Source organism: Eubalaena glacialis, chromosome 3 (genome assembly GCF_028564815.1).
Source record: "Eubalaena glacialis isolate mEubGla1 chromosome 3, mEubGla1.1.hap2.+ XY, whole genome shotgun sequence".
Classification (NCBI taxonomy): domain Eukaryota; kingdom Metazoa; phylum Chordata; class Mammalia; order Artiodactyla; family Balaenidae; genus Eubalaena; species Eubalaena glacialis.
In genome coordinates, this window is record NC_083718.1 from 55,555,112 (window position 1) to 55,579,488 (window position 24,377).

At 48.4% G+C, this 24,377-nt stretch overlaps 1 protein-coding gene across 1 annotated transcript in view; it reads left to right on the top strand.

The window, feature by feature from the left end:
- The window catches only part of SEC16B (SEC16 homolog B, endoplasmic reticulum export factor), a 36,476-nt gene extending 13,153 nt beyond the window's left edge, over positions 1-23,323 (top strand). Inside the window, exons 10-25 of the mRNA XM_061185675.1 lie at positions 934-1,031; positions 2,949-3,030; positions 7,005-7,122; positions 8,343-8,454; positions 10,064-10,169; positions 11,868-12,008; positions 13,175-13,297; positions 14,109-14,181; positions 15,745-16,044; positions 16,878-16,945; positions 19,265-19,417; positions 19,594-19,692; positions 20,094-20,172; positions 20,307-20,386; positions 21,465-21,563; positions 22,214-23,323. Coding sequence (XP_061041658.1) covers positions 934-1,031; positions 2,949-3,030; positions 7,005-7,122; positions 8,343-8,454; positions 10,064-10,169; positions 11,868-12,008; positions 13,175-13,297; positions 14,109-14,181; positions 15,745-16,044; positions 16,878-16,945; positions 19,265-19,417; positions 19,594-19,692; positions 20,094-20,172; positions 20,307-20,386; positions 21,465-21,563; positions 22,214-22,282 — 1,800 coding nt within the window. The 3' untranslated portion in view covers positions 22,283-23,323. The remainder of the gene's footprint in view (positions 1-933; positions 1,032-2,948; positions 3,031-7,004; positions 7,123-8,342; positions 8,455-10,063; positions 10,170-11,867; positions 12,009-13,174; positions 13,298-14,108; positions 14,182-15,744; positions 16,045-16,877; positions 16,946-19,264; positions 19,418-19,593; positions 19,693-20,093; positions 20,173-20,306; positions 20,387-21,464; positions 21,564-22,213) is intronic.
- Positions 23,324-24,377: the final 1,054 nt, after the last annotated feature.

Consider the following 24,377-nt stretch of genomic DNA (forward strand, 5'->3'; position numbering starts at 1 on the left):
TAGCAGCCTCTTTCTTTTCATGCGAGAGTACTGGGCAGGTGAACAGAAGATGGGGCAGCCCTCCTCCATGTACTCACCCAGGGACTCAGCTGTAAGAGGCTCCACCATCTTCAATGCAGAGTCTCTAAAGTTTCTGGAAGTCATCTTCATTCCAGCCCGATGGGGAAGAGGCCATGGAGGGTTGAGCATGGGGAGGGGTTCTATGGGCCAGACCTGGAAGCTTCACACATCGCTTCCCTTCCCATCTGACGGCCTAGAACTCAGCCACACCTCAGTGCCAGGGAGGTGGGAAATGCAGTCCGGCTCTTGGCCTAGGAAAGGGAGCTTGGATTTGGGTGAGGAACTAGCAGTCTCTGCCACAGTTGTTAATAAAGAAATGGTTCCTCGAGAGGGGGTATCTGTGTGTGTACGGCTTATTCATTTGGTTGTGCAGTGGAGGCTAACACAACATTGTAAAGCAACCGTACTCCAATAAAAACTAATTAAAAGAAAGAAAGAAAGAAAGAAATGGTTCCTCTACCACGGCCCCATGAACACCATCCCGCAACTCGTCTTTTGAGACCCAATGCTGGGGGTGAGATGCTTCTCTCATTTTTTGGTGCTTAGGTTCATAAAAGTATTGTGTGGCTTTGGCTAAAGAGATAAAGCTAACTGGAAACTATGTCTGAGGGGGAGCTAATGCAATCACATAAGGGGTTTGATAAGGTGAAGGCTGGAGAAAGGGGCAGCTTAGAGAGAAGTACCTGCCAGTTAAAGCCATTTCTCTACCGTTCCTTTCTCACGTTCGCAGGGGAGGCTCTGAGAGTCTTCCTGGAAGCCCGGCCTCTGCTGCTCGGGTGTGGTGGGGGGGGCAGTCCCCAAGCACAGTCGTTTGCTGTCGCTCTCAGAGGCAGGTGAGCAAGGTGGTACTGAAGGTGATGTCTGTGTTTTCAGGAGGCCCTGGAGTGGGCCATGAAGAACCATTTGTGGGGTCATGCTTTGTTCCTCGCCAGCAAGATGGACCCAAGGACCTACAGCTGGGTCATGAGTGGGTGAGTTGGGGACGCGCCAAGAAGACCAACGGAGTAGAGCGGCCTCCCCTCCAAAGGTGGAGGTGAGGGTGGGGAGAAATGCAAGATGCACTGAAAGGCCCCACCCTCCAAGCATCTTTCCAATTCTAAGGTGGACGTAGCATTTCTCTTCTCCAGGTCCTAATAAACTAGACACACACATTCTTTCTAGCTGGTAAGTTGAATAAAACATTTTACTAATGTGTCCCAGGGTCAAAGTTTCCAAAAATTAAGTAGGTTTCTACATTGCAGTAGCCTTCTCCCTTTGGGAGGGTCTGCTCTGGAGCGTTCCATCAGTGAGGGGGTAGATCACTTAAGGGAAACTGACAGAGCCTTAGGACTGAGAGTTAGTAATTTACTGCTTAGTCCTGCAGTGCGGGTGTGGGTGCTGGGAAGTAGGGAGGGATACAGGGTAGCAGGGCTGCGAGCTGTGGTAGAAAGGGGTTTATAGGACTGGGGATTAGATCCAGCAGTCTTCATCTACTGGGAGATGTCCAGACCGAAGACATCCCTTCAGGTTACACTGGGCCACCAGGACCCGGGTGCTGGGGGGACCGGAAATAATACCCAAACCAGGACGGAATAGGAATGGAGGTGTGAGTACATAGCCAGGAGTTTAGAACAAGGGCAATGAAACAGCTAAAGAGACTCAGAACCAAGTGGAGGTGGAGGTGTATGGGGCGCTGTAAGGGGTCAGCCCTTCAGGCTGCAGTTAGCATCCACGGATTGTTGGGGACAGATGTGTGGCAGGGGTGGGCTGGGGTGGGGGCCCTCCTATAAGGAGCAGCCTTGGGTTAGACAGAGAAAAGGATGGTACCTCAAAATTTATCTTCTCACGTTGGTTAAAACTGTGAAGCTACCTTCTCTGCTTATCTTATATTTCAATCGCCCATACGTCCCGTTGGGCAGAGAGTTGGATGAGAAGATGGACACCCACACTTTAAGTTCAGTCTGTGGGGCTAACGCCTGTCACTACCTGGGAGCCCATTCTTCACCATGGCTTCCATGAAATCTCTTTATTACTCTGACCCTCGGTTTTCCCAGGGACTAGTGACACCACCACATATTTCATTATGTTCAGAGACCGGAATGGTGAGGAGCACTGAACTTCTATTAGGAGAAGCCCTCTGAGCTCCGGAGGAAAGGTGCTGTTAAAAAAAAGATGGTGTTCCGAGGAATGAGTTTCCTTTGGGTTTTGGAAACGAATGTCCCACAACTCCACACTGTAGCATACATCTCGGCTACAGATTTTTGCCTTGGGCCATTGATATTTGATGGGGCCCAGTGAATCATGAAAAATCTCTCTTACTGAGTATGCTTAAATCTCAAATCAGCCATAGAGCTTATTATATCCTTGTTAAGCAGATCCCATGGTTTGTCATCAGCATGATCATTTCTGGTCCCTGCTCTACGCCTCTTTGGTTACTGAAAATGACTATGTAGTGCTTGTGAGCAAAAGCACTAGAGACCCAGGCTAGCGAAGAGCCCGCAAAACAGCACTGAGAGCTGTGGGCTTGGGGAGGAGGGCTGCTGTGGGGCAGTGGGCATGGAGGGTGCCTGGGGAGGAGGTGCCCACTGTTGGGCTCTCAGGGGTCTTTGAAGTATTTGTGGCTCACCTCCGTGATGGACGAAGGCCTACAAAATAGTTACTCAAGAGTTAGGGCGTCAGTGCTAAAATGCAGAAGATCTTCCCCAGTAATGAGATCTATTTGGCGTGTGTGGTGGGATGGAGATCCGAAAGTGGGATGGAGCAGAGGCGCAACTGAAAAGAGAAACTCAAGTTCCAAAAGAAGCTGCTGCAATCAAATTCAAGTAGATGAGGCCTTGTGCCTCACAGGCAATGGGTTAGAGGCTCTCTTGGCTGGGTTCCCACTGATGGGCCGTCTCCTCTCTCTGCAGCTTCACCAGCACGCTGGCACTCAACGACCCACTGCAGACCCTCTTCCAGCTCATGTCGGGGAGGATCCCACAGGCAGCCACGGTACCCTCTGTGACAGGACCCCCTCAACACCCCAGCACCCTAAGGGTTTAGGGGGTAGGGACTGCTCGGGAACGAGGTGATGGCTTTAGAGATGAAAAATAAGTAATTACTGTTGGTTAATCACCTCCCATGTGCCTGGCCCTGTGCTAAGCGCTGTGATGCATGTTATTTCATTTAACGCACGGAGGTAGGAATGATTATCCCTGTTTTGCAGACGTGATGACTGAGTCGCAAAGGTGTAAAATGACCAAGATCACAGAGCTAGGAGTAGTGGAGTCAGGATGGGCCCAGGTCTGTCTGATTCCAAAGACTGTGCCCTTTCCACAATCCACGGCTACCCGCTGTGTGGCAAATAGTGAGAGAACCTGAGGCTGCTCTCCACACTTCCCACAACCAGGCTTTCTTTCTTTCCCACCACTGCACATGACCCTTCAAAGCTGGACGTGTTAGATTCTACGTCATCAGTGTGGGACGTGGCTCGGGAGAACCCTGAGGCCAGCTTGATAGTTTTCCCATTATAAGAGCATTGATCTTTTTGTCCCAAGGTATTCCTTCCCTATCCTTGAAGTCCAATAACTTTACTAAGATATATCTTGTTGTTGACTGTCTGTGTCAGTTATTCGGGGATACAGCATGCTCTTTTAATATGTGCATCCATATCTTACAGTTCCAGAGAAATTTCTTGAATTATATCCTTCAGTATTTATTTTGTTCTCTTATTTTGGTTTTCTTTTCAGGAACACCCTCTATACATAAAATATATATAGTTCATATATATATATATATGTGAACTGTATACATATACACATGTGAATTATATATATAATTTTCTCTCTAATTAAAAAAAAATTTTTTTTGTTTCAATTCTTTCTTTCTTCTTTTTTGCTGTGTGTCCATCCTGTGTGTCCCTTACTGTGTTTTCATCAGTGTCTCTTGGCTTCTGTGCTTTTTCCATTTTTGTCTTTATTTCTTTGATTTTTCTCCCACTTCCCTCCTGAGCTCTGCAGGTCACATTTACCTCCCCCTGTTCTCCACCATCTCTTTCCTCTGCTCCTGTAACTTAGCTTTAGACCCTTGCTTCTTAGAACAAATTGTTTCATTATTTTACTTAAATTCATGATGAAATGTTTGGTGACAATTCTTTGTTTTGTGGAAACAGTTTTCTGGTGAATGTTCTCTCTACCTTCCCCCCTCCTTTTATCTTGATGGTATATTTGTAGAGATTCTGTACTTATTCCTTCATAGGCTTCAGGTCTTCCCTGGATGAGTTATTTATGGGAGGTTTGAGCTGGGGAGGTGCCAGGGCCATATTCCAGGCCAGCTGGCATTTCCGCATGACCTGGTGTTTTCTGTGAGCATCTTTGCTTCTCCCCAGCCAGTGGAGATGGCTGTGGGATCCCCTCCCTCTGGTGTTCTCTCTCTCTGCCTCCTAAACCCACCTCTGTTCAATCTCCATTACTTTTGGAAGCCTTTTCTTGTGTTTAGAGGCTTGGATTTTTGCTGAAACCTAGTTTCAATGAAAATGTACTTCATGCTTTTGCTTTTTTGTCTCTCTTATTGCTGTGGACAACTTCAAGAAAAGAAAAGAGAAATGATGACTTTCATGCCCCCTCGTCAAACCAGCTGGCTATACTGGAACATGGGGTGCACCTCACAATTCTGCTGAGGGCCTGTGCTCTGCAATGAAATTGCACCGTGTCACAAAGCACTAAATGCAGGAAATGATGTAATCAGCATACAGTCCATTGGGTCTCATTGCACTGGTAGAATTTGCTAAATGTTCCCTACTCTTGGGTGAGAAAACCGAGGAGCCAGAGGTGATATGCCAATGCAGTATTTGACCCTAGTGTTTAAGAGTTTCCTAGCATCGTAGCATCCAGTAAAAGGCTAGACTTTGGTACTTATAATAAGAGGAGTAGTGGAGAAAGCATGGCAGCTGGAAAACACAGACGTGGGCTTCTGTGACAGGCTTAACCTAGACTCTGCTCCTCCCTGTTGTGTGAACTGGGCCCTGCTACTTAATCTCAGAGCCTCAGCTTTTCATCTTTGTGGGCATTTTGATGCCTAACAGAGCTACTGTAAAAATTAAAGGGGAGAGAATATCTGAACATATCAACCACCATGCTTGGCCCATTGAAGTTAGTTAATAAGCGTTCTCTCTCTCTCTTCTCCCTCCATAGACCTGCTTTACAGTGATTTTTTTCCAAATCACCTGGGGGAGGAGACAGAAGAATTACTTCTAAGTTTTTGTTCTTTTAGCAAGGGCTTTTCTTTTGCTAGTCCCTTTAGTTTCAGCAAGAAAGAGCCTGGCTCACATGTGAAAATGGGGATAATAATAGTACCTAATGCATGTGATTGTTCTTAGGAGAAATGCTTAGCACAGGCTGTGGCCCAGGGTCAGAGTGCAGTAAGTGAGAACTGCTGTTATTATTGTGATTTATTGTCATCATCGTCCTCATTCACACTGCATTGCCCAGATAAACAGAGTCACTATAAAATGGAGTTGGATAAAGCATCTTTTCTTCTGTGGGATAATTACAAATACAATACCAAATAATTGTGAATTGTTTTGACCTCCAGATCTTAGCTATTACTGTCAATCTCCTGCTCTATCTATTCAGTATAACAAATTGGAGGAGAGACTGGTCTGCAAATCACCTCTTTCCTTTGCTGTGCTTCTGTGTGTGTGTGTGTGTGTGTGTGTGTGTGTGTATTTATACCTACATGTAATTTATAAGGTGCAAACCAAGTGTAAGGCACTATGCTCTGGGCTTCATCTAACTATATTATTATCAACAGTAATCCTGGGATGAAGTGAGAGAGTGGCATGGACATATATACACTACCAAATGTAAAATAGATAGCTAGTGGGAAGCAGCTGCATAGCACAGGGAGATCAGCTCTGTGCTTTGTGACCACCTAGAGGGGTGGGATAGGGAGGGTGGGAGGGAGACGCAAGAGGGAGGGGATATGGGGATATATGTATACATATAGCTGATTCACTTTGTTATACAGCAGAAAGTAACACAACATTGTAAAGCAATTATACTCCAATAAAGATGTAAAAAAAAAAATACTGTCAGGTAGACATCATGATCTCCATTTAAGAGATGAAGAAACAAAGGTTCAAAGACATAAAGGAACTTGCTCAAGAGGCAGGACCCCAGGTGAATCCAGGGCCCGTGTTGTTTCTGTGACATTGTGTTGTTTCTTTATTGATATTTCCTGTCCTGAGATTCCCCTTCATTCAGGAGAAGGGCGGCCCATCATTCGTGAGGGGCTTCTGCCCGCTCCCACTTCTCTGATTGTACTCTACCGCCCCCTCGTGGAGCTCTGCTGCCTCTGCATTGTCACCAGAGGGAGGGGACATAGTGCTGGCTGGGTCACTTGGCCTGGTTTTCTCACTCCTCAAGAGGCGATAGGAATTAGAGTTCACAGGGTTGTTGTGAAGATTAAAGAAGGTGATGTGTGAGAGAGGGCGTTGGCTTTGTAAAACCAGAAAACATTAGCCAATTGGTAAAAAGGTATCAAGGAGCCCAGTGTTCCCCTGTCTTCTAACTGGCTAATGTGGACTCTTCTCATGAACCAAGGGTATTTGATCCTCCTTCTCCCACTGAAACATCAGTTGTTGTTGTTTTTTTTTTTTTGATTTTGTCCCTAGCTCTTGGGGTTAGGGGCACCAGGAGGAAATCTGAAAATTAGTGACCAAGAGTGTCATTCCATTTATCTATCTCCCAACATCCCTGTGTGTGTATGTATGTATGTATATGTGTCTGCCTGCCTGCCTATTCATCCTTCTAAGAGTTTTGCTTTTTTAAAAAGAGAACGCAAAATCAATGAGTGGCCACATTGCCGGCAGCATAATGGGAGTTCCCGGAAAACCAGGAAATAGACAACAACCTTCCTTACTTACCTATGTTCTGGTCAGGGCTACATTACTCAGTCAATTTTCAATTTTTTCTGCTGCTTTTCAGTGTTGTGGGGACGAGCAGTGGGGAGACTGGAGGCCGCACTTGGCTGTGATTCTGTCGAATCAAGGTGGGGACCCGGACCTGTATCAGCGCACGATTGTCACCATGGGGGACACCCTGGGTAAGCAGAGACCAGCTCCATCCCCTCCTCTCCTCTATTTCCAGGCCAGCTTTAACCACCCTGTGCTTAGATTCTCAGGTTCTGTGTTGGGCCCGAGTCTGTGCCTCAGGCTTTCCTTTGACCTAGGAGCCTCAGTGTTTTGGGGACAGAAACTCCAGGGAGAGGGGTGTCCTTCTTGCCTTTCTGTTTCCCAGTTTTCCGCTGTGAGCCAGTGCAGGCCAGGGCCCTGAGACTCTGGGGTCTGCCACTGTAGGAGGCTCCCCTGAGTAGGTGATTCCTATGCCTGGGTCAGATTCCCGTGCAGATGGAGTTAACACACGGGGGCATCTCGCCTACTGTTGCCGTTACTCCCGCAGTGACCCAGCTCAACCAGATAGGAAATTCTATTTTTGCCTGAACTACCCTGGGTAATCGTATAATCTTTATTTCTATCATCTCTCTGTGAATGTGGCCTCATAAACACTTAGGGGCTGTTGAATGTTCCAGATCAGTGGTTCTCAGATTTGGTCAAGGGCCAGAACGTCTAGAAATCATCGCTTTGTGGCACTTCGTGAAATACTGCTCTGCTAAACTTAAAATAGCTACGCGTAAGATTGCGCCCAGTCAAATGGCAGGTTGTTCAGCACCTGGGTAGAAAGAGAACTAACTTTTGCCGAACCTTCTTGGGTGCCGGGCCCCGTGCTAGTTACTTTACCTATTTGAATTAATTCAATGTTGAGGTAATGGAAAATGTATGGGAGAACATTTTAAAACTGGGAACAATTTGGTAATGAATGTAATTTTTATGATCACTGGGAAAGGTCTTCTATTGTTTGACTTTAGCAGGGGAGGCATTAGTGCCCCAAGAAGCCTAGTTTAAAAACTGCTACTCCCAACGGCCAGCTTCTCTGCTCAGGTGTAGGCATTTCTACCCATTTCTCCCTCTCCAGAAGGAGTAAAATGCTTAGAAACATCCTCATCGAAAATCCATTAGGGGGAACGTGAAATAGTGCCGTATTCTGGCTGAAGAGAAGTGAAATAATGTCGGAGGCCAAAAATGCGGTAGGAGAGGGAGTGGGGTTTGGGGTCTGTGACTCGTAGTGTGCAAAGCTCGTTCCTTTATCCCCATGAGGCTCTCCGCTCCGACCTCCAAGCCCCTCTCCAGCCCTCTCCCATCCCCCCCAGATGGTGGGTCCTCACGTGGGCGTGTTCCGTGACCGGGGCTTGTTCTCCTCCTGCAGCTGGGAAGGGGCTGGTGGAAGCAGCTCACTTCTGCTACCTCATGGCTCACGTGCCCTTCGGCTCCTACACCGTGAAGACAGACCACCTGGCCTTGCTGGGCAGTAGCCACAGGTATGCGATCTTCTGGGGGAAAGGGAGTGGGAAGGACATCTTCCAGGGGATTGGTTTAGCCCTTGCTGGGCTTCATGGCTCCATTTTCCATTGTCTTGTGTGAATTTCGGCCACTGCTGGTCCCCTCCTCTGGGATGGTTTTCTGCACAGGTAGGCTCTGGGGGAGGAGATGCCGGGTGGGTGCCGCATCACACCGCCGGGGGGCCTCAGGTCCAGGCCCTGCTCCGGGGAAGCTGTGAACTGGTGCCTGTGGGTTGCATTGTACCCCTATGGCCACTCGGTGGCTCCCTGGCTCCGTGCTCAGAGACTGACTAGAAAATGCTTAGCGGGAGCTTGGCGGCTTGAGCCTCTGCGTTAGGCAGCTCTGGACCCGTTCTCAGAGCCCGCCTTGTGCAAAACCCGAAAGTGGAAGACGTTTGTTTAGCCACCACACCCTACCCTGACTTGGTGCACAAGCTACTCAGAGTCACGCCTGTCACTTATTCCCTGCTGGCCGTAGCATTAGGCTTTTCACACAGAAGGACCTTAATAAGCCTCTAGACAATGAATAAATGGACAAAATGACCAGCTTGCTCTCTAGCTGCTCTCCACATTCTAGATCTCTCTTTCTCTTTCCCTGTAATAGTTACGATTTCCTAAGTTCTTACATTGTGCCAGCCGTTTTATTTGCACTATTTCCTTTAATCATTACACATTTACCCTGTGAAGAAGGTACACTTTTAATCTTCACTTTATAGAGGAGGGAAACCAAGGCACAGAGAGGTTAAGTAACTTGTCTAAGATGGTACAGCTAGTGTGGGGTCAGGTTGGACTTGGAATCCAGACTGTCAGGCTTTTCTTTGTAGAAACGCAGCCTCTCATAGTCTGTCTGTCAAGGTCACGGTCTCTGATAGCACCTAGTTGGCTTGTCAAAGAGGCCCGTCTGGGCCAAATGAGACACTAAATGAAACGGTTTAATGTGTCTCCCTCCTATGTTTATGTTGTACGAGGATGTTTCTGGAGATACAGTCCTGACCCCAGGCATAGCCCCCGTGATTATGATTTCAAACCCCACAGCAGCTGGTTTGGGACCTGTGGGGACTCTGAGGGCCCCTCAGATCACGTTCACCCAGCCTGCTTCCTCACTGGAATGAACCTCCAGCACAGGGACCATCTTCTGATTTTTGGCTCCGCAGTGCTACCCTCTCTCTGCCGGGCCTTCTTTCTTCAATGCTTCCGAATGTCACATCACTCCCTCTTTTCTGCTCTTCCGCTCAGGCTATGGTGGCCTCTCACAGACGCCCGCTCTGGGTTCTCAGGGCACTAAGGCTGGCTCTCAGCGTGCTTACGGGGAGGACCCAGTGCCCCACTGAGCTGGGTGTGAGAGCAGCTTGCCTTACGTGACCCTCCAGCAAAGATGGCAGCGATCTCCCCCTCCCCCCAGTCTCTCCCGCCTCCTTCCCCCAGAGCCTCTGGAGGTGCAGATTCTCTTTCCTCTCTTGGAGCTGCCCCAGGGATCAGCCCAGGACAGAAACTCTACCACGAATGGATGCAGCTGGTGTTTGGCCATCTACTAGGATTTAAATCTGTCCCCACCTCAATCTCTTTTATTCTTATTCCCTGGTTTTAGTCAAGAGTTTTTGAAATTTGCAACAACTGAGGCTATCCAGAGGACGGAAATCTTCGAGTACTGTCAGATGCTGGGCCGCCCCAAATCCTTCATCCCTTCTTTCCAGGTAACTGAACCCTCACGAGGCCACCACCTTAGCTGCGTCACATGGCTGTGGGCCACTGGGTTTTCCGCCTTGCTATCTGGCAGGTAGTGGCTGGGCTAAGTCATCCACTGGACTTTTCCTCATTAGCTGGAATGTGGGAAGGGTTAGGATGTCTTTCTAGGTCCCCTAAGGGTTTGCATTTTAAGATAGGAAAGCAAAACACTGCAGCAGCCTCTGTGCTGGGGGCTCCTGCCTCACTCCTGACAATGAGAATCGTGCCAGCAGCCCTGGGGCTCCCCTCCTGTCTGCAGCTTCTTCTGCTCTTCTACCTCCAAATGGCTCCACCTTCTCCTCAGCCCCATGGTCATCCTGCTGGGAGTGGGAGCAGGAAGTCCCAACTGGGGGCTGCTCACCCTTCTCCCTCTCCTCTGACCTGCCGCTCCCATCTCTTTTGGATGACTCTGTTTTTAACTCTGAAAATTCCTCCCTGCTCTGTCCTTGGCCCCCATCCTTCTTTCCACCCCCAGGGCTGCAGCTGTGCAGGCGGTGTCCACGCAGGTTCTAACCTCTCTTCTCAACCTCTCTACTGGATGCCCTGTTGTCCCCTTAAATCCATAATGACTCCTTCCGTGCCTGTATTGAGAGTGTACTCGGTGGCAGCAACACACACACACATGCACACCACCACCACCAAACACAAAACACAAAACAAAGGCTTGGAAATGAATGAATTACTGCCTATAGGGCAATGACCCAGTTAGTATCTTCTTTAAGAGTTTTACCAAAGACCCACCTTCTCCAGCAGAGCCCTGCCTGACCAGCTCCTTTGGGTCCATGCAGGTCTTCAGTCTTTTTCTTTCTGTTCTGTAGTCATCCCACCTCTCAGCTGTCTTTGGGCTGATAGCAGTGAGATTAGCTGTTTTTAGGGAATGAGTTCTACACGCCTGGCACTGTGTTATGATGCTTTGACTGTATGATTTCTAATCCTGTGAGGCAGGCATGATTACCCCCCTTTTACAAAACAGGTTCCAAGGAGTTACATGCTATTGGCTCACATCTCTTGGGTACCATTTGTTCTAAGGACTTTACATGGATTATCTCACTGAATCTTTACAACAGCCAAGGGGTAGATCGTATTATCATCCCCATATTATAGTGAGGAAACCAAGGCGCAGAGAGGAGGTGGGGTAACTAGCTCAATGTTCCACACCCAGCATGGAGTTGGGATTTGAACTTGGGTCTGTCTGATTTCCAGCCCTCAGGCTCCATTTAGTTCTGTCACTCATGCTTCTCTGAACCCTTACCTGTCTCTGTCTGTACACTCCCTTGGGCTTGAAGTCCCTTGCACCTGAGTCATTTTTTCTTCTTTTATCCATCCCCCTGGTGCCTGGTCCTGTGCCCCACATACACCAGCCTTCCCAGAGATGTGGGCTGCCTGATAAGAAGAGTCCAGTGCATTTCCACGGTGACCAGAGCCTAGGGAGATTCAGCTGATGTGCCTTCCAGCCCTTTCTCTATGAGGACGGAACTGCAGGCTGGATTTGGAATTGTGCCCATACACAGATAGAATGCCCCAAATGGCACAAGGCCCTCTTTAATATTTGGATCCAGAGTTAGAGGAAGTTGGCAGTCAGCTGACTTCCAAGAAGTCTTATCTCCACTTCTCTCTTTCTGTCCCTGCCTGGATGGGCTCATCACTGGCCCTGCTCCTCTTCACAGGTGTATAAGCTCCTTTATGCTTCCCGTCTGGCAGATTACGGCCTTGCGTCCCAGGCCTTGCATTACTGCGAAGCCATTGGCACAGCCCTCCTGAGCCAGGGGGAGAACAGTCACCCTGTGCTATTAGTGGAACTCATCAAGGTGAGCTTCTCAAAGGGTTCTCTGCAGGTGTGTTATCTTCAGTGTTCAGAGAAAGCTATTGTAAAGCGGCTCAGACACCCCATTTCATCTTCTTTGAACATGCTGTAAAATTGGAGCCCGTGGCTGTCTTTGACCACATATGCATGTCCAGATGTGATAAGCAGAGGCCTGACACTGCACAAAGAAGGATGCTATGGGCGGGGATGGCGGCGGGGAGGGACGCAGTGAAACTGGGGGACTGGAAACCAGTCATGTGCTATGCAGGAAATTCATTCTTGCATCTGCTTTTTTGGTACAGTAAAACTGCCTGTTACGGTGAACTGTTCTAATGATAAAGGCTGGGCTTAGAAAATATATTTTAGTGGTTAAAACAGGAAATGATCCTTATTAAAATGCTTTTAAATGCATGGAATATTTTATCACATGTGAGATACATTCAAAAAGAGAAAACAAAAACATACCAACTTTTAGTTCCTGAGAAAGAAAACCATCAGGCAAATAGTTGTTCCAATTAATTGAAGAAAAATCCATTAGCTGAGAGTAAAAAGGCAGCCTACCATCAATTTTTTCTTTGCTTTAGATGAGGCCCAATGTTGGATTCTGTAATCAATAAAATCTGTGGTACTGAGCCCCTTTGATGGCAAATTTCTGCCAACAGGATGATGGTTGTAGGGAGCTCAGGACCCAGAATGGAGGAGTAGGAAAGTCTGGGAACTTAATGATGGAATAGTCTTACGATACAGGCAGTCGCTCGACCAGCAGCACAGACGTCTCCTTGTAGGGAGCTTGTTAGAAATGCAGAATCTCAGGTCCCACAGATTTCTGGGATCAGAACTAGCATTTTAGCAAGGTCCCAGGTGGTTCCTACCAGGCCTGAAGTTTGAGAAGCGCTGCTCCTGAGGACAGCTTTGCAGAGACATAAAGCAGAGTGACAGTTTCTCCTCATAGTTTATTTAGTGTCTAGCAACAAGATGGGTTAACTGTTTGTTTATGTTGCAATTCGGGGAAGATATCTGCTGAATTTGCTGTTTGGCAATTCTTTGTAATCTGGTTTACCAGTCAAGGCTCCCTTCTTTTTTCTTACTGCCTCTCCCCATGGTCTGTCCATTTCACTTACTTCTCTCTCTCTCCTTTTCCCTCTCTTACCGTCTGGAAACCTGGAACAGCTTGCAGAGAGACTGAAGCTGTCAGATCCTCTGGTTTTAGAACGCCACCGCCGTCACCGAGGAGACAGGGACCTGGAGCCAGACTGGCTGGTACATCTTCGGGGGCACCACAAGGAGCTGCAGGTAAGTGGGGGGGCAGGTCAGTGGGGTGGGCCTCTGTTTCCCTCTTGGCTGCCCTAGACCCAGAGTAGGCAGGCACTGGCCTCAGCAAGCCCCCGACCCCATGGAGGGCTCTGGGGTCCCCTGCCACCCATGAGGCACAGCCTGACTGGGGAAGGGGTGGCACTCAGCTTCCCCGCTGCTGCCTCGCGCCCGGTTGGAAACATTTTCCTGTGTTTGGTGTGAGACAGTGGGGCCCTCTTCCAAAGCACCCAGCCACCCTTCTCTGTGGTCCCAGAAAATACATTTTCTGACCATCAAAGCTTCCATCTCTCTGTGAGGAACAATGGCTCACAGTGGCCCTTGTCACTTTCATGTAATGTACGGCAATTGCTTAAAAGACTTCCGGGCCTTTCCTTTTGTTGTTCTGACAATTGCAGAAGCGGCTGGTAGTAACTGTAACAGTAATTGGAACAGGGCCTCCTCCATGTTGTTTCTCCCTCTGTCGCTGGGAAAGGGCAGGGGGATCTTTTTAGGCACACACGGCCCTTGCTTCCTACATGTGCTGTGGGCTCTGGGGCCCACGGTTTTGTTCCCTCCTCTTGCCCCTTCCTCTGGGAGAGGATGCTGCCCTGGTCCCCGCCTGCTCTGGGCAGAGCTGGGAGGTAGGAAGGGCTGAGGCTGCCCCTCCCCCTCCCCCTCCAGCCACTGCATTCACCTGCGACTCCCTTACCTTATCACTCCCAAAGTTTCTTTTTGACTTAATTTTAAACCATGGTTCACTGTTTTTGTTTTTCTTTGTGTTGCTTAAGAGGTGTTTACTTTATCTTAATAGCAAAAGGCAGCAGGAGACATTGGGGATCCTCGCTCTGCTCACTCGGATATTTTGGGAGCCAGAAAAACAACAGGTACCCAAACCAATGAACTGAATGTGTAATAGCTGACTCTCAGGATCTGATTATACGAGATAACCTAAAAGACTCTCCCCCTTCCCTTCCTGGAGTGCCTTCCTTGCCTGTGTCAATCTGACCCAGTGGTCTGGGCCCCCCCTCTCCACACAGCTCTGCTGACCACAGGCATCCCTGACACTATTTTTTTCCTTTTTTAAATTAATTAATTGATTTATTTTTGGCTGCGTTGGGTCTTTGTTGCTGCGCGCGGGCTTCAGTAGTTGTGGTACGTGGGCTCAGTAGTTGTGGCGTGCAGGCTCAGTAGTTGTGGCACATGGGCTTAGTTGCTCCGCGGCATGTGGGATCTTCCCGGATCAGGGCTTGAACCCGTGTACCCTGCATTGGCAGGCGGATTCTTAACCACTGCGCCACCAGGGAAGTCCCCACCCCTGACACTTCTGTTTCTGCATTATTAGAGTTTTTGCTTCACATTCAGGTTTTAATCTTGTTATGTTGTGTTGTTATCTAATTGCTTCACTTGTGTCAGTACAGTCTCCCTAGCTGAATACATTCCTTGAGGCCAGAGGTGGTGGGTTATCTGTATTTCACGTTAGCAGTGGGGACATAGGAAGTGCCTGTGGTGTTTGAGCATCAATTGCCACACGCGTGAAATAGGTTTCAGAGTGTTTTCAGCAGATCCCTCCTTTCCCTTCAGGATGCCTCTGAGTGTTGGGTTGGGCAGACGTTGTTACCCCAGTTAATTCTGTGCCCTTTCCCCAAACAGCACTCCCTGGTGGGGTCAGGACGGGGCCTCATCTTTTTCCTTCCGGCTGTTTCCCAGCCTTTTTTGCTTCCTTCAGGGATAAGCGAGGGGGCAGCAAGGAAGGGCAGGCCTTGGTTTCTGTTTCCCAGCTTTGCTGCTGCGTCCCAGAATCTGTGAGGGTGAAGGGCTGCAAGAGAGCAGGCTGGGTGTTTCTGAGTGGCCACTTCCGCTGGGAAGCAGCTGTGTCTCCTGTCACCCAATGGAGCAGGTGGATCAGATGACCACACCAGTTCCATAACCTTGGGGCAGCCATTGTCCCCGTCCACACCTTGGTCTGTCTCTTCAGCAACACGGCAGAGCCAGAATGAATACCACCAAGGTCCCTTCCTGGGCCAAGGTTCTGCTTCTTTAAAAGCAAAGCCATCATTTCTGTAGTCTGATTTGGGTTTTAACTGGCAACATTCTAAGTTTCAAGTACCGAAGTCCCTTAGGAGATCCTTAGAAGAGAAAGTTTATCCAAATGCAAGAAATTGTGGAGTTAAATGAGATGGTAATTTCTTCCCTCCCAACCCACTGGTTTAAGGCTCAGAGATCATACAAGGTAGTGAGGGAAATAGTTTTGTAAACTCTGAGTCATAAGCGGTGAGAGGTGTTACAATTATTGCTGTGTTGTACTTGTCATCACGTCGATGGCAGCCACACCAAGCGGCCTGTCCTTGTCACTGCTTTCCAAAGAGCAGGATTGTTCCTGGTATGATTAGTCCACACAAATGCCACATTACAGGTCTCACTTCCTCCTCTTTGCCCTATGTCCTTAGACGACACTTTCTACCAGGATCTTTCTGGACATCAAGGCAACTCAGAAGCCCTTGGGGACTGCTCAGCCCTGTGGCCAACACTGGAGCCGATGGGCCCGGCCCATCCCAGCCCACAGCAGCCCCTTCCCCTCCAGCCCAGCTCCTACCCAGCAGGAGGAGGTTCCAGGCAGACGGGGGTCCCGGTGCCTCTTTACTCAGTTCCTGAGACCCATCTGCCAGGGACTGGTGGCAGCGTGGCAGTGACAGAGACTCCTGGAGGAAGGGCCTGGGAGGAAGCCCAGCAGATGCACCCACCCCCTGGTAAGACCTGCCAGCGAGGCAGCGAACCTTGGGTGACGAGGTGTCTAGGGGAGCAAGCAGAAGAGGGAGGTGCAGGGACCAGTGCAGGGTGTGGGGTGGGAGCTGGTAAAGCCCTGAGTGGTGGGTGTGAACATGACTGAGGGCCTGGTACTTCACGTTCTCCTGAGGGGGACGGCTCTCTCCCATTCCAGCCCATGTCTCTACTGGGACAAGCATAGCACAGCCAACTGCAGCCACTCTTGCCATCCCCTTGGATTCTGTAGTTTCTAGGATCTCAGCTGGAGAAGGCAAGAAAATGCCACCTGTGCCTGGAGCTGTAGTTTAGGCCAAGTCCTCTTTCTGAAGTCGTCAGTGTCAGGGACCGCGGGCAGAGGCTCGTGCTTCTGTCTTCTCCCCTCAGGCCTTGGACAACAGGGGCCGAGTATGGGTGAGCATTGCTGAGTGATGCCAGGGAAGTGCGGGAAACCACGCAGAAGGATCAGATCTTAGACCTTCTAAGACAAGGTCCTGTCCAAGATGGGAGACTCACATGGAGGGGAAGGTCAGGGAGGATCCCTGCGATCCAGCTTGATGCGGCCCTGATTTCCGGGGTTCCTGAGGAATGACCCTGGTTCTGGGTGAAGGTTGGGTGAGCAGCATGTCCTGGGGTGGCTGGAATTCAGAGGCTTGTGCAAATGGACTTTGCATTTACTGTGATGCACTTGGGGCTATGAGCTCAGAGCTCCAGCTGCTTTGCAATTAGGAAAGCCAACTGTGTCCCCATTACCCTTCTTCAGGATAGATGGGAAAGGCCCCACTTCACATCATGATTTCTGTTGTGTTTTGTGCCATAGGAGAGAACACAGTGTCTCCAGAAACCTTCCAGCATCCTGATGGGCAGAAGGTTGTTTCCAAACCGCAGGTGAGAGGACAGAGCCCAGCAGATGCGGTGCCCACTCTGAGCTGCGGGTTTCCTTCAGTTGACACGGTTTCTCAGCCACTCACAGATGCCTTCCTGTGCCTTGCACCAGCCCTCTCTTCCATGTTTCACCTTGTTTCTTTCTACACCAGATCCTGAGAGGTGCAGAGGAGGCTTGTTCCGGTTCATGTTCAGTCCTGCCAACCTGTATCCATGGGGGCAGGGCCGGCAGGGCTGAGTGTAGCTTTGGACTCACACATCCGCTCCCTCTGATGCCCTCTTCTTACTGTTGCACCGAACACTTGCTGTGCTCTGCCCCACCATGGAAGACTCTTGATATTTCTTCCTTTCTTTTAATTTTTACCTTGCTTTATTTCCAAGAAGGACCTACTGCAGCTGAATCTCTTCTGCCCAGGTGTGCCGTCAGGTCTTGGAGGGAACCACGTCTAAGTAATCATCCAGCCAGCTGTTGGATGAATGAATCCCTTCCCTCCAACAGCAGGCATTGCTGGTCCCAAACCTAAGACGTTGTCTACCTTTGCCTGGCTGGAGGCTAACTTCCTCAAGTCGCAACTGGGCTGCAAGGCTTAAAACACTTTTATGCTTTACTTTTTTTTTTTTTTTTCTAACTGAAAAATTAGTATGTTATTGTTATAGAAAACTTGAAAAGTGAAGAAAAAGTGTCCTATAAAGAGTCAAACAGACATCACTCAGAAGTCCATAGTCAAATATTTTCATTATTTCCTGCTAAAATTTTTTCTATATACGGGTTTCTCCTGCTATCCAAACATAGAGCCTTTCCATGAAACATTTCGTAAGTCTAAATGGCATGAAGGGAAGAAGCAGTTACCTCAGTACACATCTTGCTAACAATGCACAAAATAAATCGAAAGGAAGCACAGGTGCTCACAGACACAGGTCAAAGCTATGGCATCTTGATGCGGAGATGCTGAGCGTAGTTTCCGGGAAGGAGCTTGGCAGGCCACTCTCACTGCTTGGGGTACGCTCTGCCTCTATAACGGCTCCTACAAAACAAACTCTGAACGCTTTTTTCACTTTTTGCCTTTTTTTTGTAAAAGCGAAAATCCTCTTTGGACTTTTTTTTGGTTAGGGAAAACAGGTACTAATGTAGGTCTTTGGTAAAAGCAAAGTAGCATAATGCAAACTTCCGAAAAGTGGGGGAGACCTGTCTATGTATATATGTGTGTATATAAATGTGTATACATACACACATGTGTTTTTAAATGGTTAAGAACATATGTAGGTGAAACTTTATTTTCTATTTATTTAATACTATAAAATTGAGATTTTCCATGTCATTCCTAAATAGGATTTTTAATATTGGTGTGATAAAATCCATTGTATGGAAATACCATCACTCATGCATTTATTCATTCACAAATACTGAGTTCCTACAACATACCTGGCACTGTTACAGGGGCTGGGGGTACACAGGGAAGCAGACAAAGCCTGCCCTCATGGGGCTTCTGTTCCATGGAGGTGACTGCAAATAAACCACTGTGTGCATGAGGGATGTTACTTTACATGGAGTGGAAGGGAAGGCATCTCTGAGGGGTCAGCATGGAGGGTGGATGGAAGCCAGGTGAGTATTCAGGGAACAAGTGTTCCAGGCAGAGGGAATAGGGAGAGCAAAGGGCCTATAATGGGACTGACTTGGTGCAATCGAGGAAGAGCATGGAATCACTGTACCTAGAAAGTGGGGAGCAACAGGGGAGAGGGCTAAGAAGCAAGACCAGAGAGGCAGAGAGAGACTGGGTTATGGAGGGCCTGGTAGGCCCTGGAAGGAGCTCAGATTTTAATTCATCTTCCCCCCATTGTTAAACACTTCAAGTGTGTCTCCTTTCTTTCCTACTCTTTCTCGCTACTCCTCCCTTCTCTTCCCCTCATATGTAAAACACAATGATGGGCATTCTAGTATATAAGCCCTTGTCTATTCCTCAAATTTATTCAAATAGGAGAAATTCCTAGAAATAGAGTCAGACTGCTTAAGTTTAAATCCTTGCTCTGCCGTTTACTAGCTATGTGACCTTAGGTTGCTTAACCTTTCTTTTTAAATAAATTTATTTATTTTTGCTGCGTTGGGTTTTCGTTGCTGCGCTCGGGCTTTCTCTGGTTGCGGCGAGCGGGGGCTACTCTTCATTGCGGTGCGCGGGCTTCTTATTGCAGTGGCTTCTCTTGTTGCGGATCACGGGCTCTCCCCACTGCTTTACTGGGCAGGTCAGGCGAGGGAGTACGTGTAAATGTGCCTTTGCAACCTGTCAAGTGCTATGAAAATGTTACTTCTGTTTTCTTTAATCCCAGGTGCCACTGATTCCCAGAGCACGAAATATTTCTGAGAGTTCCACTGCATCAGTCAAGGAGGATGAGGAGGAGTCCTCCGATGAGGCAGATAAGAAGTCTTCCGAAAACACCGCCCAGAGAGAAAAGCTCGGAGACGCGAAGGAGAGTACAAAGGTGGAGGGACTCTTCTCTTCCCAGAGGGCGGAGCAGAGCTGGGAATCTGGGCTTCGGTGGTGTCCCTGCCCCTCCTGTCTCACCACCATCACAGGTCGGGGGGTGGGGCTGGCTAATCTCATATTCAGAGGGAGAAGCGACCCTGCAGGCCACAGAACTCGCCTTCCTCCCTCCAGAGCTCGGGGTTTGGCTGGCTCAGCTGGTTTCGCCCGAAGCCCGCCAGCGATGCGCCCCCCCCTGGAGACGAAGACGCATCTGACGGTCCTGACTCTGAGGTAACCTCGGCAGGGAGGGCGTGGAAGCTCCCCCTTCTAGGGGCCCTAGGAGGGTCTGGAGCTGGCATCTCTACCCTGGTCCGGGTGAAACAGGTTTAGTGATGGAAGATTGTGGGAAACAAATTGGTCCAGTGAGGGGAAAGGCAGATGATGAAAGGCCTTAAAAGTCAGGATGAAGAATTTTAACTTTTGAGGGCCAGGAGTAATTTGGATCATTGAGCAGAGGAGCGGCATAAAGAAAATGGAACTTGGGGGAGAGAAAGCCAGCATCTGGTTGAGGCAGGAGGCCGCCATGTGGGCCCTGCAGGAGTACAAGCAGGCAGCATCGGTTTGTTAACCGTCAGGGCTACCTTCCTTTCTGCACTAAGCAGGAAGCCCCCTGAGCATCTTCTCCTCCCCAGCCCAGCCCGGGCCTCTCGCCGACGCCGCCCCCAGCTCCCCAGCCTCTGCCGGACGCCGGCGCCTCCTCCAGGGACACAGGTACCGCCAACCTCATGTCCTCTGGGCTGCCTGTGGTCCTCTCTGCGCTCCCCGGGGGGGTGGGGGTTGCCTTCAGGGCGTGGGGACTCCTCTGCCCCGAGCAGCGGGAACACCCCTGACTCATTGCTTCCTAGGTGGGAGTGAAGCCCGAGGATCAGCGTCCGGGGCCGGGAGAGCCGAGGGCACGGGGAGTGGAGGCTTGTTGGGACCTGAGGTGAGCCGCCCACCAGGCGCCTGTGTGCGGACTGAACTTTCATGTGGGCTGGAGGTATCGCCCTGTGAGGGCCTGACTCGTGGAGGATATGGAGAAAGCTTCTGTATTAGTTTGCTAGGGCTGCCAGAATGAGGTATCAGAGACTGTGCCATTTAAACACCAGAAACTTATTTCCTCCCGGTTCTGGAGGCTGGAGATCTGAGATGAAGGTGTCGGCAGCGTGGGTTTCTCCCGCAGCTTCTCTCCTTGGCTTGTAGCTGGCCATCTTCTCCCTGAGTCTTTACATGGTCTTACCTCAGTGTGTGTCTATGTCCAAGTTTTCTCTTCTTATAAGAACACCAATCATAATGGGTTAGGGCCACTCTAATGACTTCATGTTACCTTAATCACCTGTTTAAAGACCCTGTCTCCAAATACATTCTGAGGTGCTGGGGTTAGGACTTCAACATATGAAGTTTGGGGGGAACAGGAGTTAGCCCATAACTGCTTCCTTAGGTGATGTCTAGAGAACGGCCTTGGGACTTCCCTGGCAGTCCAGTGGTTAAGACTGTGTGCTTCCACTGCAGGGGTCGTGGGTTCAATCCCTGGTTGGGGAACTAAGATCCTGCATGCCGTGCGGCATGTGCAAAAAAAAGAGAACGACCTCTTTCCCTGTCCCAGTAGGAGCCAGAGTTCACCAGTGTCCTTGGCAAGGGCTGTGATAAACTCTTGATGAATTGTCCACACCAGTATGGATTTCATGCCAATTGCTAGGAAAACATTTTTATTTCTTGTGGCCTGGTTACAGCACTCTTGTAGTATTTTAGATCTTTCAAAGAATAGGAGGTTACTTTTTATGATGCTATTAATACATTTATTATGGCCTTTTCTTTTCATGCAGCAGCACCCGAGGCTCTGCAATGCCACCCTAGACCCAGGGATTGGCTGTGCCCACTTGAACCACGTTTGTTTGCTCAAGATTCCCTGAGCTCTATCACGTCTGCATCTCTTGACCAAAGTTGATGCTCAGGGAAGCCCTTGATGTTCTGGAATCTGGGAAGTGGTGACTAAGAGGATTTTCCATTATTTTCCATCACAGGATGTTTCCTCTGGGCTCTACTTCAGCCCTGGTGTTCTGCTTCCCCCACCCCCCTTGAAAGGGGCTGTCCCTCTCTACAACCCATCCCAGGTCCCCCAGGTAAGGAGGCCCTGAGGGAGAGGGGGTTAGGAGCATGGGTTCTGGGTTAAGGAGACCCAGGTTTATAACCTACTTATAACAACTTACTGTGCCTGAGTTCTTGAGCAATGACTAACCTCTCTAAGTCTCAGTTTCTGCATCTGTAAAATGGGGTTAGTAGTAGCTACCTCAGCAGGTAGTTGTGAGGATTAAACCGGAGCATGTATGTGAAGGGCCTGGCACTCAGAAAATGCTCAGTCAATGTCACTATTATTAATATTGCACTTGACCGTTCGTAAGTCTTGCGACTCAGGAGAGACAATTGGTGTTGGTGTCAATGGTGTGGTTGCACCAGGGCTGTGTCCTGGGGGTGAGGGGATCATTGCAAAGTTTGATTGAAGCTAAACTCCCTGCTTCTGCATGATCTGGGGGCAGACTGCTTGTTCTGATGTATTACTGGCCTCCCTTCTATATAAAATTGAATTTCTTTCTCCTTATTTAAGAGGTGAAGGTGTTGGGTGAAAACGAATAATGAGAACACCACCATGGGAAGCCAAATACAGCAGAAGGGTTTCTAGACCCTCAGGATGCCCAAGCTCAATCCAGCCAGTCAGCCCTGGTCGGAGTCATGCTTGGGGCTATAATCTAGTGCCATGCTTGTTCTTTTCCAGCTCTCCATGGCTACCAGCTTGAACCGGCCAAATCGCCTAGCTCAGCGCCGCTATCCAACCCAGCCATGATGAGAAGGACCAACCATCCCAGGCTGGTCTCCCTGAAGCACAACTTTTATGGTGTTCTCGTTTCTTAATCTCCCAGCCCCTCTGCCACATCGGGGCCCCTAAGAGGGTTGTGCTAGCCTGTTGCTTCCATGGGGCATAGAGAACGCAAGGGGACAGGGTCTCCCAGGACATAGCTCAGTTCAGTCTCTTAAGATTAGCTTCAGAATGATGGTGCAAATGACTTCATCAGATGGAAAAGCTGGGCATAACAGCAGACTGGAGGTGAGAAGAATGCTGTGGCGGCAACACTTAGAATGTGGCTTGAGGTCCTTGGGAAAGTCAGGGCCTAAGAATCCCACTGCTGGAATCAATGATGACACCACTGGCCTCAGCAGCAGGAAATTATTGGGGGAGACGCACTCAGAGCAATATTCTAGACTAACTTTGACTTCTTCCTCAGCCTTAGTTACAGACCAATTCATGGCTCTAGTTAGCAAAAGAGTTCTGAATCTCGGAAACTTATCATTGTTTCCCGTCATCATTCCCTCTTGGGTGACATTTTGGCAGTTTCCCTCTTGGTTTTAGTTTTGTACACATTTTTTATGTGGTTCAGATTAATTATATTTCTCTCACTTTCTTAGCTGGTCCTATTTTTCCACATTCTGGCATCTGGCTATCAAGTTAGATTGCTGTAGGCATCATATTGTCATGGTAACTACTGAACCTAATGATGCAGATGGATGGAACATCAGTGTAATAAAGGATGGAAAATGTTCCCTAAAAATTCACTCCTTCCATAAGAGAGGAGGAATGAGTGCCTGAGTTTGTTAATACCTCCCTTCCTCCCATGGGCCTTTGCAAATTGATGTTCGGAGGGTCAGAGGAGCCAGAGGGAGGAGGGGCACATCTTGGAAATTTCCATTTCTCCTTTCAAACCCCCAATAGGAGTAACTCTTGCTGTTTGTCAGATTTGCTGAAAACTGTTCCTCACAAAGAACATTTTTTGTATGTGTAATTGTACATACAGGTTTTGTACTTTAATGTAATATGGTTCTGATGTTGATAGTGATTAAACCAGAAAATTTTATAGCAGATGCTTGTCTCCGGCTGGTTTTTGCAGAGGGAGAGAGCACACTGAGTGGTCTCTTCCCTGAAGTCTTTCTAATAATGGTTTCATTGTGTGATAGGTGCGAACAGCTGGTAAAAGCCCTTTGTTAACGAAGAATCTAGGGAATGATCCTCTTAACTTCTAAGTCTACCACTATTTTTTCAGTTAAAAAAATATGGACAAAAGCTCCTCTGATGCAAATTGGTTACTCTGTTAACTAAATGTTGCATATTCTGTTCTCTAAAAAGTTTATTCATCTCTCAGATTAAATTGGGAAATGTGTGCACCAGTATTTTGCATCTAGAAGGCCCTCAGTAAGTGCTGTTCCCTTTTTCCCTAAAAAAGACTGCAGCCCCTTCAGTTTGGTATGCTGACACCCAGTGGCGGTACAATGTCAGTAGTTTGTGAGTTTCATAGGCACCCAATTGTTTAGACTTGAATCCTGGCTCATCCACAGTTCATCTTGTAGTCTTGGACAGGGTTATCTAACTGTCTTGTGCTTCAGTTCCCTCATCTATAAAATGAGGATGATAATTACAATAGTACCTACCATATAGGGACAGTGCAAGAATTAAAGGAGTCAAGCTCTTAAAAAAGTACCTAGTACATGCTAAGCATTTTATGTGTGTGTTTTAAAAAAATTATTAGTATATAATCTAATAAGTAAAATTGCCTTATCTTGTTTCCTATGATATTAAACTGTGGATTTTTCATTCTTTTTTTAAAAAAATTATTTTTTTGAAGTATAGTTGATTAATTCCTACTGTATAGCAAAGTGATTCAGTTATACATATATACATTCTTTTTTAATGTTCTCTTCCATTATGGTTTATCACAGGATACTGAATATAGTTCCCTGTGCTATACAGTAGGACCTTGTTGTTTATCCATTCTATGTATAATAGGTTGCATCTGCTAATCCCAACCCATGCCTCCCCCACTCCCCCTCCCCCTTGGCAACCACAAGTCTGTTTTCTATGTCTGTGAGTCTGTTTCTGTTTTGTAAAT